The sequence below is a fragment of the Phocoena sinus genome, chromosome 13, assembly GCF_008692025.1.
Source record: "Phocoena sinus isolate mPhoSin1 chromosome 13, mPhoSin1.pri, whole genome shotgun sequence".
NCBI classification, from domain to species: Eukaryota; Metazoa; Chordata; class Mammalia; order Artiodactyla; family Phocoenidae; genus Phocoena; species Phocoena sinus.
In genome coordinates, this window is record NC_045775.1 from 75,576,448 (window position 1) to 75,592,648 (window position 16,201).

Below are 16,201 nucleotides of genomic sequence, written 5' to 3' on the forward strand. Positions count from 1 at the left end.
CGAGCAGGGGCTACTTTTCATTGCAGCGCGTGTGCTTCTCATTGCAGTGGCTTCTCTTGTTGCGGAGCATGGGCTCTAGGCACGCGGGCTTCAGTACTTGTGGCACACAGGCTCAGTAGTTGTGGCACGCAGGCTTAGTTGCTCCAAGGCATGTGGGATCTTCCCGGAGCAGGGATCGAGCCCATGTCCCCTGCATTGGCAGGCAGATTCTTAACCACTGCCCCACCAGGGAAGTCCCACTTCCTGCAAAATTTACCTTAAAAAGCTTTCCATAGGCACTCTGCAAACATTATTGCCAATATATAACCTATCTTCTGGAACGGCACCCAGATCTTTGAAAGGCCTTGCTAAAAATAACAGATGATAATCACAGCCCTCTTGTCCATCCACTTCCCATGAGAAGGGGAAAATCCTAACGTCATGATATCAGAGTCTGAAGCCCATCAGTGGGTTTCCCAGGGGTACCCCCTAGCGGACAGCCTGTGGGAGTGTGAAAAGTATGAGATTTGGTGACAAACTGAGAAGCAAATTATTTCACCTTCTGGAGCCTTGGCATTCTCCTCTCCAAAATGTGAGGATAAGAGAATCTCTGGATTGGTTCTTAGAACTGAGTGAGGTTGTAGGACTAGGAGGTGGCCCACAAAACTGACCCCTTCTCCTCTTCTCACCTATGAACTTCTGCATGTCTTTCAGTTGCCCTCTCCTGAGGATGGTGTTCTTGTCCATGGGATATTCATGGATGCTTCTCGATGGGACAATAAGGAGATGGTGATAGAAGACGCACTGCCCGGACAGATGAATCCAATGCTGCCTGTGGTGCACTTTGAACCTCAACAAAATTACGAGCCAAACCCAACACTCTACCACTCCCCACTTTACAAGACAGGGGCCCGGGCAGGGACACTCTCAACCACAGGTGAGGATGTGCTAAGATCAGTATAATGACCGAATGCAAACTACAATCATCAAAGTCCAAATGCTGAACTGTAATGTACAAAGGGTGATCTTGGGCCAATTAGCCAGGCTTAAAACAAGACCACTTATAACACACAAATTTATAGATGCGGTAAATTCTACTTGTCTTAATGCTGAGTGTAGATTAATATTATAAAGCCAATGCTTGCTTCTATTAGTCTGATGAGTAGAAAATAGGTTATTTTGTGTGTGTCTTTCAACTTATTTATTTTGGTTGTGCCGGGTCTTAGTTGTGGCCAGCGGGCTCCCATTTGCGGCATGCACGTGGGATCTAGTTCCCCGACCGGGGATCGAAACCGCATCCCCTTCACTGGAAGGTGAATTCTAAACCACTGCGCCACCAGGGAAGTCCCAGAAAGTAGTTTTTTGAGCAGTGTCTTCTAATTGAAAAATGATGGACTGAGTAGACACATCTATCTCTGACCAAATCCATTGAGACTCAGCGTAGAAAAGAGATTTTAAAACAAATAAGTGGAATGCCATGCTACAAAAAGAGAAATCTTAGTAGACCTGAAACTGAGATACAGCCCTGAAAAAAAGGAACCAGATAAAAAGAAAGCAATATCAACAGATAAGCTGAAGAACTGAATGCAGACAGCTAGAGAGTGAGACAAGAGAATGCACTAAGGAAATCCCTCAAAAGACAGCACAATGCAATTTTTTTAAGTGACACTGTGGAAGGAGTTAAAATCACCAACATTTATCTAGTAGGCAATCTGGAAGGAGAAAGGAGAAAAAAATGGAAGAGCAGTAATATTTGAAAAACTGGCTGATAATTTCCCAGAACCGAAGAAACAGTTGAGTCCTCAGATTGAGAGATCTCACAAAGTGGTAGGGGTAATTTTTTAAAATATACAACGAACAAATAAACAAATTTTAAAAGAAACCTAGATATATCAGAGTGATACCTAAGACCATCAGAAATAAAGAAAATTCTCAAAGAGGTGAAATGCATTAATATACTGGAACTAAAATTCCAGAAAATGAGAATCAGATTGACTTCAGACATGTCTCATTATCCACAGTGCATATAAAAATAGAGAAACTTCTTCAAAGGGCTGAGGAAAAACAACTCTGAACCAGAACTGCAAGTGCAACCAAATTATCATCTGAACGAAAAGTTGTAATAAAGACCGTCTTGGACATTACAGAGGCTCTAAAATAATCACCACTGATCCTCTATTTAAAACACACACACACACACACACACGGTTAAATCTTTAATAGTTTGACCATAAAAATGAATTTATAATAACTTGGAACTAAATTTCGAGATGACAGAAATACGGGAGAGGAGCCAGGAAGAAATAACTAAAAAATCTTTCTCATTTGAATGGAGAATATAGATACTGATGATATTTATTTTTCTAATAAAATATTCAGTTAAAGGGTGTTCTCTAAGGGTAATGTACAGAATAGAACTAAAATAGACATTCGTGTCACATGACCTCCCACTCCTATGACAAACCTAAAAAAGTGTTCAAAGGTATTTTTTGAATTAATAATGGTATTTACAAGTTTTTGTAGGGACATGTACTTTTTTTTTTTTTTTTTTTTTGCGGTACGCGGGCCTTTCACTGTTGTGGCCTCTCCCGTTGCGGAGCACAGGCTCCGGACACGCAGGCTCAGTGGCCATGGCTCACGGGCCCAGCCGCTCCGCGGCATGTGGGATCTTCCCAGACCGGGGCACGAACCCGTGTCCCCTGCATCGGCAGGCGGACTCTCAACCACTGTGCCACCAGGGAAGCCCTTGCCTATTTTTTAATAGAGTCATTTTTCTTCTTATTATTGGCTAAAATTCCAACAGGAACTCTGTGGTTTTCAGGAAAAGGAACAAAGAAAAGGTAGTAATTAAAATGACAATGCACTGGCACAAGATACTATAAACAGATCCAATGTACTGGAGAGAGAGCCCGGAAACGCACTGTGCATATATGGGAACTTGACCTATAATACCAGCATCATTTAAAATTGATCAGGAAGATGGAAATTATTCCACAAATGATGCTGGGACAATTGGTTATACCAAACTTAGATCCTTATCTCCTACCACATACAACAATTAAATCACAGATGGACTCTATAGACTTAATCATCACTAAAATGTAAAATTATTAACCTTAATGAAATAATGGCTCTAAGTAATAATTATCAGCTGCTGCTGACATTCCAACAAAGAAAGACAACCAGACACAAGGCGTTTCCTGATGGAAGTGCACACCACCTAGGAAGTATTCTTGCCCAAAAAACTCAACCCTGAATGTGATCACACCTCTAGATCTAACCACCCTTGCAGGAATAGAGGAACACGTGTAAAGTCACCACAGGGATGCTGTCAACAAGAGCCAGACTCTGGGAAACCTCACAGGAGAAAATAGCCTGGTTGTTTCAACAAATATATTACAAGGGGGTGGCAAAAGGAACAGAGCGGAACCTACCAGTTGAAAGAGATTTAAACAACACATCACTGTTGCAAGGTATGGACCTTGTTTGAATTTCAATTCAAACTAATGGTTACTATACATATACATTCTGCATATGTACTAAAAAATGTCATTTGAGCACCTGCCAAGGCACCATGCAGGGAACAACATACAAAGATAAGGAAAGGGGAGATGTAGGCATTCTCTGCTGGGGACACCACCACCTGCCCCAACTTCCACACAGATGGGGTTTGCTGTGAAGGCCAGAAACAGCAACTCCCATCCTGAGGGCAGGGTCCTCTTCTCAACCTGGTCCTGGCCCCCCTCACCCAGGCACACAGTGAAGAAACGGTAAAAGTGCCCTCTTCAGGTGTCCCAGAGCTGAGGGACATACCTGTGACTGCACTTAGTCATCTCAGGACCCCAGTGCCTACCTACTGGGTGGAACAAAGGATGGATGGATGGATGGACAAGCAGATGGACAAACGGATGGATGCCCAACCTACCAACTGTATCCCCTGAATCCCATTAAAACTCAGGTCTCAATCCTAGTCCAATGCTCCCTGAAACAAACTGCAGAGAACTTGAAACATAGTTTATAAGGTTATACAAGGTCTAAGCTGGACAGGTCCTAAAGGATCATTTGTTCTAACATCTTCATTTTATAAAGCATAAAACTGAAATCTGTAGAGGACTATTTGCCCTTCTTCTTTAGAGGCAAAGTCAGGTCTGGAGCCCAGGTGTCTAAACTCCCAGTACAGTGGTTTTTGTATTAAGGGGTTATTCTTTAAAGTAACAACCCTTTTTTCCCTGTATTCTTAACTAGGTCATTCAACCAACTTTGTGGTGACCATCCTCTTACCCTCCAAGCGGTCCAAACATTACTGGATTGCCAAGGGATCGGCTTTGCTCTGCCAACTAAATGAGTGAAAAGGTGCCACCTCTGTGCTTAAGAAGAACCAGGCCAGAGATCTTTCCTGATGGGGGAGAAAAGTCTGCGTAATTTGTATGCGAGCGAAACAGGTTTACTTCTGATCTGGCTTAAAGGTAGCAAGTGTGGCTTTTATTTCTTTTATAACCTAAAATAAAGTGTTTTGAGTTTCTCTTACTGGTGGTAATTCAAGCTCTGATGTGAAAGCAGTGAGTTCAGTGCTCACCTCTTAAGCCTGCTCCCCCTCCCCCATGCAGGAGGCAGCTTCCCATCAGTAAGGGGGGTGGCTGGGACGGGGGTGGGGGGGTGGGGGGGTGTCTGGGACGGGGCGGGGAGGGGACTGGGGTGGGGGGGAGGGGCGGCGAGTCAGACCTCAGTACTTCCTCATCCACATGGGCTTCCTTCCTCTTCACGCTAATGTGAAAGGCCCACTGTACACGTCAGTCTCGTGGCCCTAGGTTCTTCCATGTCTAGACCAGATTAAGGCTCAGGGCCCAACACATGAGATCTGGGCCCATGGTGCCATTCCCCCATGCTGTGGGGCTGGATTACAATCCTCAGAAGAGCCTGCGGTCTTTCACGATAGTGCAGGTCGCTCCCACTCAAGTGCAGAGGAATTTTCCGCTTTGGGGTAAAACTGTATGAAAACTGGCCAAGTCGCCCTCCAGGTGCATCGGCGCCCCTGCCACCTCAAAAGCGGGGCTGAGATGGAGCAGCCACTGTGGTTTGCAAACCATTTTGCATCAGCCCTGCCAACCGGGTCTGTTGCTTCCTCGGCCCGGATATGAGCCAAGAAACTGGGTACCACGCAGCTCGGATGTGGGCCTCTGGAGAAAGCCACGCCCCCTGCTTACAGGAAGAACAGGGTCAGCCACAGCAATCCTGTAGACTCAAGCCGCTGCGAAGCAGGGAGCACCACTTCTATTAGGCATCAGAGGGAAGAGGTGCCTCCTAAGCCACGGGAGTGGCTACAGCTGCAGAAGTCAGAGGGTTGACATTAGGCACCGCAGCCGCTGTAATCCGAGGTCAGAGAGCTGCAGGAAGCTGTGCCAGCCTCATGCAGAGCCTGGCCACCACACAAGCTTGTGTCTGCTGGAGCCTGCACATAACTGCCACTTACGACCAAAGAAAAAGGTCTTCTGCCCCTTTCACCTTCCAAATCTCACTAAGTGTGTCTCATTAGAAGACTCTCGATCATAGCAGCAAGGGAATCTCGGAAAGTTTAGCCCTCCTACCCCTGCAATACAGGGGACACAGAATGGAGCAAAGGTGGTGAACATGGATCCTGAGTGCCATCACATCACTCAGTGGGACTCAAAGATCTCCTTGGCCCTGGAAATGACCAAGAATGAACCCACAAGAAAGTCTCTGGAAAAAGGAAGGGAAGGCCACAGAACTGTAAGCCCAGGCAATCAAGGTACCTGAAACCAGATACTTATTGGCCCCATCCAAGTCCTGGGCAGACCCTCTGGGTTTCTGTGAGCTGCTCAGAGGCCCAGGAGAACCAAAAGGAAACTCTGCCACAGGCGGGAGACCCTGGTCTGTAACCATGGTGGCCGCAGGGTGAGGGGGGGGGAGGGGGAGGGGGGGCGGGTATCAGCTGGGCAAGGCTGAAAGTTCCCATTTCAGACTCAACTAGGGAAATTCTATCTTTAATCATTTTATATACAGATTCTTCATAAGACTTTATTTGGAAAACACAAAGACATATAAATAATAAGTAACACACAGGACAGGGACGGGGAGAGAGGTTGAAACCCATTTTCTTGTACAACACCCCTGACAAAGCCTACCTATCCACCAGTCTTCAGCGTGTGGATGAGACACCCTCACACACTGTACATAATGAAAGCACTTGTCAGAGTGCAGGACCCACACTAGTCACCAGACCTTGAATAGAGAGGAGCAGAACAGAAGTTCCACAGCCTACTGACTCTGTTGCTTCCAGAACCAGGAGAGGATGGGGAGAAGAGCAGCAGGAAGGAGGAAAGGGGCAGGGTCCACGGCTGCAGGCAGGCCCAGGAGTGGGGCCAGGAGTGCAGCAGGGATAGTATTCAGAGCATGTGAGCAAAAAGAGTTGTTTGCTTGGTATACACATTGTGGCAAAAAATCTACACAAAAAAAAGTATTTAATAATTTTCTTACAATTAATTATTTTCATACAGCTCATTATGTTACAAAACTATACACCTCCCCCAAGCATTGCTGGATAACCCAAAGTCATTCCTTGGAAAAAGAAGAATCAACGTTGGCTTTTTAATTTTGAGTCTCTTCTCCTGGGTTGGGCCTATCAGGGCCAGAGCACAGTGTGGAGTACAAAATGGCTGTCCTTCAAGTCCGAGGCGTCAGGTCTTGGCTTCTCTGGTCATTACAGGAGGGTTGTCTCTGTTTGGAAAGCCAGCACCAGCACCCATAACATAGGTGTCCAGACAGACAGGCAGGCACTGCTGACCACCATCTGGCTGTGGGGAGACTGCCCAGGGCGAGGGAGCCGCAGCTCTGCGGAGATGCGCCTGTCCAGAACGGGGACCTGGAGCTGTGGGATCCCAGCATTTGGAGGCAAAGAGAAAGACACAGTCTCAGGGCACAGCAAGAGCCACTGGATACTCCGAGACCCCCAAAGGCCTGCACAGCTCCTTCTCACCTCTCTCCTCCAAAGACAGGAATGTATCTTAGTACGTTAACAGATTTCCTACGTCTTGGCCCTCATGACTACTGCTACAACAAAACCAAATGATACAGGCACGAAGACTAGCACACTGAACAACTCTCCCCCAGCTATTTGCTTCTTGGTTCAAGGATTATTAAAATTAGTTTGCTCAGACTTGCTAATTATCAGCCTCTGGGCAATGTCAAGCAGGGACCCTCCTCCCTGACCACACAGAGCGGCACCGCCAAGCCAGGAGGATTCCTCTCCGGGTCTCTGGCTCTCTCCCCTACCCCAGCTTGGGTGTCATGTGAATACCACGCAGCCTTCCCAGGTCAAGACAGAACAAGCGCAGGCTCACCTGGTCCTTTCAGCTCAGCTCTGGTGTAAAGTGCCCAATCCCTGCATGGCCACCTTGAAAGGAAATGGCCCAGACTGAGAAGGTACTAAACAGGTCAGTGTATTCCTCCATCAGTGAAGGATGGTTGAGGAGCCTCCCCGTGTCAGGCACCATGGGGCACATGGACACCAAAAGGATCTGTCCCTGCTCTCCAGGTCACATCTGGCTGCCAGCTTCTGTCCATTTAAAAATGCAAACCCCACAGCACACGGGATGCCTGCCTCAAACCTTTCAGTGGCACCCTACTTCTCTCAGGCATGAGATTCCCACAGTCATTCCATCCAATTTACCTTCTAGACCTACCTCACCCCTCTTCCCACTGACCTCCCAGGCTCCAGCCAGAATTACTTCATCTTGGTTCCTTTAACATGATCACTCTCTCCACATCAGGCTTTTGCACTGTTCCCCTTGCTGGGAACTCCCTCCCCTCCCTGTTCAGTTGTTTACACATTCATTCAACATTCATTATTAAGCACCTATGCAGGTATCAGATGCCTGCATCTCCTGATCCAGACTCAGAAGCTCTCTTCATTGGGCTCCACTTTGTCAGGCTTCTAGTCAGCAGCAACCAAAAGGTCGCTTCCTCCAGGAGGCCCTTCCTGACACCCGCCACCCTAAGTTAGGTAGTAATGTCCAACACACAAACACACACACGCACGTCCCCGCAGCCCCCTGCACTCCCCTTGTGAATAATCAACTCAAAATCCAGCTTCCTCCCCAGACTGTGAGTTCCATGAAGGCAGGGCCAGTATCGGTCTGGTTCACCCCCAAAGCCACAGCACCAACACAACAGCGGGCACGTAGGAAGAACTCAAAAAGTCTGGTATAAATTGAACTGTAGCCTGGATCCCAGGCCTCTCTGGTGTAGTTCTTCCAGCAGAAACCAGGCTGGGTCCCCATCTTTGGCTCCTCTACTGACCTCTGATCCACCCACTGGGCATCTCTGCAAGCGCACATTCTGTGGTCACCATGCTCCCTGCAAAACGTAGGGGCTGAACAAGCCCATTCCTACAGAGGTGCTTCCAGCTCCGGAAAGCTATGAGCGTCTCCCTGATCTGCGGTGGAGAAAGGGCTGGGAAATCAAGTTCTTCTCAACCTTTATTCCAGCCTCATACTAGTTTTAACAGACCCACCCATGCCCCCCGCCCCATCTGTTCGTTAACAGAGATAAATATGGGGTCCTGGCCCCGGCCCTGGCTTAAAGCAGTTACTTTTAATCTGGATTCACCTCCACCAGAGTGGACAGAAGACCACTGTCCAGGCCATGAGGAACGAGAAAGGTTGCACCGTGATGGTGGGGCCACTCACCCCCTACTACAGCCTTGAACTTCCGCCCCTGAAGCAGTGAGACCCGCATTCCTGGGCTGCCGCCCACCCGCACTTCCGGGGTGAGGACTGACCGGGCGAAGGGCTCGTGGCTGGCCCAGCCCGGCCCAGCCACCTTACCTCTCCTCCAGTCGGACCCACAGGTCGCTGAACTGCCGGAGCTGCTGCCTCCGCTGCGGCCGCCTCTGGCAGGTAGGAACTTCTGGGCAGAGGCTGGTGGAGCGGCAACAGTGGGGGCCCGGCAGACCCAGCTTCCGGTACCTGAGCTTCCGGGGAGGGCGCTTCCGGAGCCAAGACGGCAGAGAGGGCGGGCTGTGACAACGGGTTTCTGGTCTTTTCTCTGTAAACAGAGGAGGAAGGAAGAGGAATTGAAGGAAGGTCCCCCAGCATCATGCCCTCCCCCGCCTTTAAGGCTCGGGACCTCACAAAAGGCAGATAATGTGAAAGTTCAAGACGGATGGGGAGGCAGGGGTCTCAAAACCACCTCGAAAAGTGATCACTTTGACGCCTTTGTTTCTCCCTCACACACCTTCATTGTACTCTCTCCAAATCCCCTAGCTCTGGGGAAGAATTCTTTCTTAACCGCTTATAATTACCGCACTTGCCAAACAACGGGTCACCACTGCCTAGAAAGTCACTGAAGATTACGGCGTTTTAAGAGGAGTGAAAAATGTTTAAATGCTCTTCACTTAGAACAATTGAAGTGGCCCTTAACCCTGTTCCTCCCTCCTGTATCCCTATAAGGCCTCTGCTCGGAAAGAGGCTCTTCAATAGCCACAGCAGCCTGCCCAGATCCCTCAAGGATTATCACATGGCTGCCGAGAAGGGGAAGAAGAAAGGAGGTATCTCCACAGCCAGTGCCCTCGTTATGTCCTCACCCACTCCTTTACTATAGGCATCTCCCTGGCTCTGGGCCCAGAGTCCCTCGCCCCTTCTTCTCCCTGAACAGGAGCTCCTTTAGGGACCTCATGCTCTCTCATGACCTCACCCAGGAGCACCGTAGAGAAGTGCACCACTGAAAACTCTTAGACGCTACCCTCACAGAACACAGTCAGGACAGCTGCTGCAGCCATCCCCAGGATCGTGGGAGAGGGTGAACCCAGGCCTTTGCACTGGATCTCACAGACTCTGATGGAATTAAGGGTAGGGGCACTGAATAGATCCCTGGCAGAGAAAACTACATGAACAGAGAGAAAGGGGCTGGAAAGCTAAAACTGGGAGAATAAAGGGCAGAAAGAAAAGGGCTGTGCAGGCGAGGAGTCCGAATTGTATCCTGACTCTGACGAGCTGTGTCACCTTTGGTTTCTTCATCAGTAAAGGAGAAGAAACCCCCACCCCACAGGCTGGTGTTGAGGGTTAACTGAGAGTCGGTGTGAACCAAGTTACCACCTGACAATTGATCAATAAACGTTCCTTCCTCCCCAGGGAAGTGTGAGCAGCCCAGTAAATGACAGGACTGGTTCTCAGCCTTCATTGTGTGTCAGAATCTCACGGAGAGATTTTTAAAATATTGACTCCTGACCTCTCTTCCCCCAGGAGCAGGTGTCAGGGTTAGAGGCAGATTTAAGGAGTCTGAGAACAACCAGCAACACACACACACACCCCCATCCACACTCCCAAGCGGGGCCCTCTCTGGCAACCCCAAAGATAGTGTGATAAACCCCAGCCGTGACAGTCAGCCTGGGGCCAGGGGCTGAGAAGTGATCAGAGGGCCCAGCCCACCCTGCTTTCCAAGAGCACACAGTCCAGTGGGTGAGGAAAGATCCACAGACCCTCTCCCCCAAACAAGCAGAGAATCCCTAAGGGCGGGGCTCTCCCCCCAGAGCTGAAGGAGAACGGGAGGGAGAGATGGATGGAGATCTGCAGCAGGACTTTCTCAGTCAGGGGAAGAGTGGAGGGAGACTGCAGACAGTGGAGAGGAAGAGCATTAGCAAAAGTGGAGAGGCAGCGGCGAGGACAAAAGGTTTTCTGATATCAGAGGCGGATCCGTGCTGGGAAAAGGTGGGGTCTGCGTGCCGAGGCATCATCGTGAAGAAACTGGACTTTGGAAGAGGACAACAAGAAACCCTGAAGGTTTCTGAGTCAGGGACACTTGCAAGATTAGTCCCACAGAAAGGTGGAGAAGGGACCAGAGGGTGATGACCTTAGGAACAAAGGGGGCAAATCTGAGAGAGATTTTAATGGAAGAAGCCAGAGGCCTGGTGAAGGTGGAAAATGAGAAGAAGCCTTAGGTGAGGGCTTTTGTAAACTAGAAAGTACTGTGTGAAGAACAACTGTTACTGATAAACGGAGTGCAAGATATGGAGAGAGGTGGGGGATGAGATAAGCCCAGGATGTAGTCAAGTTTTCCAGAGAATCATGGCTCATTGGGATGGAAATCAGGCTCCCAAGAAGGAACCTCTGGAGTGACGGGATAGAGGAGGACCTGGCCTGAGACAACATGAGGTGAAGGTGGGTCTTCCGAGGAGAAAGAGGGCACCCGGAGACCTGGAGAAGGGAGCCATCGGGCAGGCACCACAGCTGGACCCCGTCTCCGTCCCCTCAGCAGAGGGCACGTATTTTCCTCCTGGAGTCCTCGCGCCGCAGCTGAGGGCTCTGCCAGGAGGGGGCGCTGGTGACCACGATCTGGAGGGAGTGGGAGAGGAATGGAAGGTGGGCTAAACCGTGTTCACTCAAAATTCACATGCTGGAGCTCTAACCCCCAGTACCTCAGAATGTGGCTGTATTTGGAGACAAGACTTTTAAAGAGGTGAGTAAGTTAAAATGAGGCCTTTAGGTTGGGCCCTAATCCAGTCTGACTGGTGTCCTTAGAAGAGGAAGTGTGGACACACAGAGACACCAGAGTTGTGCGCACACCAAGGAGAGGCCACACGGGGACAGTGAAAAGGCCACCTGCAAGCCAAAGAGAGAGGCCTCAGGAGAAACCAAACCTGCCGACACCTTGATCTTGGTGTCTAGCCTCCAGAACCATGAGAAAATAAATTTCTATTGTTAAAGCCACCCAGTCTGTGGTATTTTATTAGGGCAGCCCAGACTGGTACAAGGTGGGTAGGAAGGGCCACCTTGTGCCTACTAGGACTGGACACGGGGCAGAGACTAGCAAGGAGGCCAGCATGGGGCGGCAGCATTGATGAGGGTGGGAGATCCTGGCCTCCTGAATTCTTTACAGAAGGGGCCACAGGGCAGGAGGGTCACTCTGCATAAAAATGAGAAGTAAACAGACCTGGGGGTAGGAAACAGCTCAGAGAAAGAGAAGGGGCTTTGCTTCTGCCCCGGAGATGGGTCTGACAGGCACTCCCAGCTTCTCCAGCCCCCCTGACCTTACATTATGACTGATTCCACCACCTGCCTCCCTAAAACCTCCCAAGGGCCCAGGTCAAAGGCACTGAGCGTTAAGCCAAATCACCCCTCCTGGGCCCCAGGACCAAAGAGCATCCTCCCCTTACCTTCCTTTCTGCCCCAAGCACTGCTGAGGAAAGGCCAGTGTGGCCTCTACTGCCCAAAGTGCCTGGCCGGCCAACCCAAGCCTGACACAGTCCAGCCACGAGGGGACGCCAGCTGAGCTGGGGACCGAGTGGCCACTTGGTGTCCGTGCTGGGGCCCTCGGAGCCTCTCAGGACACAGCCCACCCTGGCGCCCAAGCAGCCTGTGCGGCTCTCAGCTCCCCTAACTGCTTCCTGACCGGGATAGAAGCACAGGAAGGTTACTTGTTGATGGGTCGTCCAGCGGGGGCGTGTTCTACCTCATAGCCTTCGCACCACAGAACATCAAGAACTGTGTTGTTGCCCATGAAATGCCCTGCAGTAAGAAAAATGATCAGAAATGTGGCAGCTCTCGTGACCCCCAAACACACACCCCAGAACCAAGAAATAACCCTGCCAACCCCGTCCCTTCTAACCAGCCCAGTACAGTTCAGAAAGCTTCTGCAAGGGGGCCTCTCAACAGCTCTGCCAGGATAAGCCGCGTTTCAGAGATAAGGACTCAGGATCAGAACCATGCGGTGAGCTGCCTCGAGTCACACAGCTAAGAGGACACCAAGTCCCAACCTTCCACCTCTAGATCCAGAGCTGACAGTCCTGACCATTCTCGTTCATGTAAACCAAGCACCTCTGAGACCCCAGGCCCCTTCTGTCCTATGTCTACTTAAAAATGCACAATAAAACCCTCCTTTTAGCAGAAGCCACCAGAGCTGGAAACCTCAACCTGAATTTTATTTCACTTTTTTCTTTTTCAATAAAAAGCAGGAAAGATCAACCAGATAAGCTTACAGTGGCATCGTAAAATAAGTATCTTAAAAGGGTAGATCCTGGGATTCATCTTCTTTCATTTCAGGTTTTGATGCTCAGAACTGACATGATCCTCTGGGGTCACAAGGCCCCTTTCTGTGACAGTTGGCATGTTAATGTCCTCAATGGCTAATTAAATTGTAGCGCTCCATCCTCTGATCCAGCAGAACAGATGCATCATTATTATCTCCATTTGAAAATGGAAAACAGGTAAAGTAGGCTCAGGACTTCACACACAAAAGAAGCAGCAGAACAGAATCTAAACCCAGGCAGCTTGGCCCCAGAGTCTATGCAATGCTGACAACCGAATACTCAAGAGGCAGAGACCAGGAAAGCAAATTAAGGTCCATCCAAACTCTCCCTTGTCCTGACTCCACAGCACTAAGAAGCAGAGGGAACTTAGAGAGCAGCCTCTGGGAGCCTGGGGAGCCCGAGGGTGGTGTTTGGGGCAGAAGGTACTGAGCTCTACTGCATTCTTGGGTCCAACCGTAGAGTTTAGGACCCCAAGACTGATGAAGGGCAACTGACTCAGATGAAAGGGACGTTGGCAAGGCCCAGATTAGCCCCGGTGCAGAAGCACAGCAAACTCATGTATAGAGTATGCCTGGACTCGGCGCCGGGGGAGGAGACTGAGCTTGCAGAGTGTTGCGGCGATGGCTTCCACTCTCCCAGCCGTTACCAAGTCCATGTGACAGGGAGTAAACACATTAATAAAGATAGTTAACATTTCCTGAGCATTACGAGGTGCAGGGCACTGTTCTCAGTGCTTTACGTGTCATTCAGCCTCCCCCCAACAACAACCCTATAAGGTAGGTGTATTATTACCCCCATTTTACAGATGACGAAGAGGCACAGGTGGTGCCCAGGTGGTCTGGCTCCAGCGTCCATGCTCTCAACCAATTAGGAATGAAAACAGGATTTGTCGAGCAAATGAACAGCCCCTATTAGCAAGCTTTATCATTAAGGACCAAGCTATTCTGTGTGACTTCAATTTCCTCCTACTCCAAAGGTGAGCTCCATTTCTCATCTTTAAATTTCATCTGCATATCCCCGTGACAGACGTCACTGTTGCAGTTTAAACCTCTGGAGCTTTCAGTTTGGGGAGATCCTCACTTTACAATCAAAAGTGTGCTAACCACACAGCATTTTAAATTTCTCACTGCCAAGGCTAAGAGTTTGGGAGCAATTTCTGAATTTCTGTGGTTCCCTCTGGTCAACTCAGCCTTCAGAAGGCACCAGAAGAAATAGACTCATGAGGTGGAGAAAGCAGCCCCACGAAGATAACTGCACCGTGGTGGCTATGCAGGACACTCCTGATACCCAGAGTGCCCAGGGGCTGTGAGGTCTCTATCCAGAGCTGCAGCCGTATGAAGAACCATGACTGAGAATCAGGCAAGCCCAGGTGTCCCAGTGTCACCTGTGCCATCTGTCCAGCACAGTCTCCATCTGGAGGGCTGGCGCTCCAAACTGCCCAGGTCCAACCCACCTGGCAGGCCGACATCGTCTCAAAGCCTCTCCTTGCCCCTCTGGGGCCTGACCCCTGTCGGGGTGCCTGCAGGGTGAGGGCTGACAGCTGAAAGCCATTCATTGACACAGGCCGGACATGGGCACAGCGCCACACAGCACAGTCCACAATCCAACTACGGAACACGGGACTCACGGAGGAGGAAGCCACTCCCAGACCCACCCAGGGCTACCAAGGCCAACACTGCAATTTGTTTCATGATAGAATTTTTCAAAAAACAAGATACAGGAACCTGACCCCTTATTTTTTTCTACAACAGCTTTATTGGAATATCATTCACATAACATAACATTCATTCTTTTCAAGTGTACGATTCAGTGATTTGGGGAACATTCACAAAGTGGTGCAACCCTCACCACTAATTTTAAAGCATTTTCAGGAGCTGAGATTTTGATAGGGCTTGCGCTGAATGTGTAGCTCAATCCGGGGAACGTTGCCATCTTAACACTATTTATTATGTCTTCCAATCCACAAACATGAAATGTCTTTCTATTTACTTCGGTCTTCTTTAATTCCTTTCCATGATGTTTTTAGTTTTTATTTTGCATCTGCTCTTCACTAAATTGAGTCCTTAGTGTTTTTTATGCTGTTGTAAATGGAACTGGTTTCTTTTGTTTTAACTTATTTTTTTTCTTGAAGTATAGTTAATTTACAATGTTGTGTTAGTTTCAGGTGTACACCAAAGTGATTCAGTTTTATACATGTATATGTAAATGTGTATGTATGTGTAAATATATGTACGTATATATTCTTTTCTGATTCTTTTCCATTATAGGTTATTACAAGATTTTGAATATAGTGGAACTGGCTTCTTAGTTGCATTTCCACATTATTCATTGCTAGGGTATAGAAATACAACTGGTTTTTGTGTATTGACCTTGTATCCTGAACTCGGTTATTAGTTCTAATAGGGGTGTTTTGTGGATTACTTAGGATTTTCTATCCACAAGATGATGAAAAAATAGATGGTTTACTTCCTCCTTTCCAATGTGAATGTCTTTTATTTCTTTTCCTTATCTAATTACCCTGGCTAGAACCTTCAGCACAATGTCGAAGAGAAGTGGTGAGAGCAGACATCCGTGTCTTGTTCCTCATCTTAGGGAGAAAGCATTCAGTCTTTCATGATGTCAACTATGAAAAGATGTCAACTTGATGAATGGATAAAGAAGATGTGGTATGTATATATATGTGTGTGTATATATATATATATATATATATATATATATATATATATAATGGAATATTACTTGGCCATAAAAAAGATGATGTCAACTATGGGTTTTTCATAGCAACTTTTTTAACAGGTTGTTAAAGTCCCCTTCCATTCCTAGTCTGATGAGTGTTTTTATCATGAAAGAGTTCCATTTTGTCAAATGCTTTTCTGCATCCATTGAGATGATCATGTGATTCTTGTCTTTTATTCCATTAATATGGGGTATTACATTAATTGAGTTTCAGATGTTGTGGTAAGCTAAATAACGGTTCCCCAAAATATATCCAGATCCCAATCCTTAGAACCTGTGAATGTCACCGTACATGGCAAAAAAGGGGAGTAGGTGTTTTGCAGGTGTAAGTAAGCGAAGGATCGTGAGATCAGGAGATTACACTGGATCACTCATTCTGCTATCCCGGAAGTGCTTCTCTCCAATCCCCGCATTTTACTGGTAAGAAAAAAAAAACTAAACGGG

The 16,201-nt window shown here is 48.3% G+C and overlaps 2 protein-coding genes across 2 annotated transcripts in view; one reads left to right on the forward strand and one right to left on the reverse strand.

Annotated features, from left to right (window-relative positions):
- Positions 1 to 4,503, forward strand: part of DNAH6 (dynein axonemal heavy chain 6) — a 293,512-nt gene extending 289,009 nt beyond the window's left edge. Inside the window, exons 76-77 of the mRNA XM_032653510.1 lie at positions 694 to 916; positions 4,225 to 4,503. Of these exons, the coding sequence (XP_032509401.1) occupies positions 694 to 916; positions 4,225 to 4,328 (327 nt within the window). The 3' untranslated portion in view covers positions 4,329 to 4,503. The remainder of the gene's footprint in view (positions 1 to 693; positions 917 to 4,224) is intronic.
- A 2,236-nt stretch (positions 4,504 to 6,739) lies between these two features.
- TRABD2A (TraB domain containing 2A) overlaps positions 6,740 to 16,201 on the reverse strand; it is a 59,741-nt gene continuing 50,279 nt past the window's right edge. The window contains 4 exon segments of the mRNA XM_032652543.1: positions 6,740 to 7,390; positions 8,296 to 8,431; positions 8,823 to 9,042; positions 12,410 to 12,500. Of these exon segments, the coding sequence (XP_032508434.1) occupies positions 7,347 to 7,390; positions 8,296 to 8,431; positions 8,823 to 9,042; positions 12,410 to 12,500 (491 nt within the window). The 3' untranslated portion in view covers positions 6,740 to 7,346.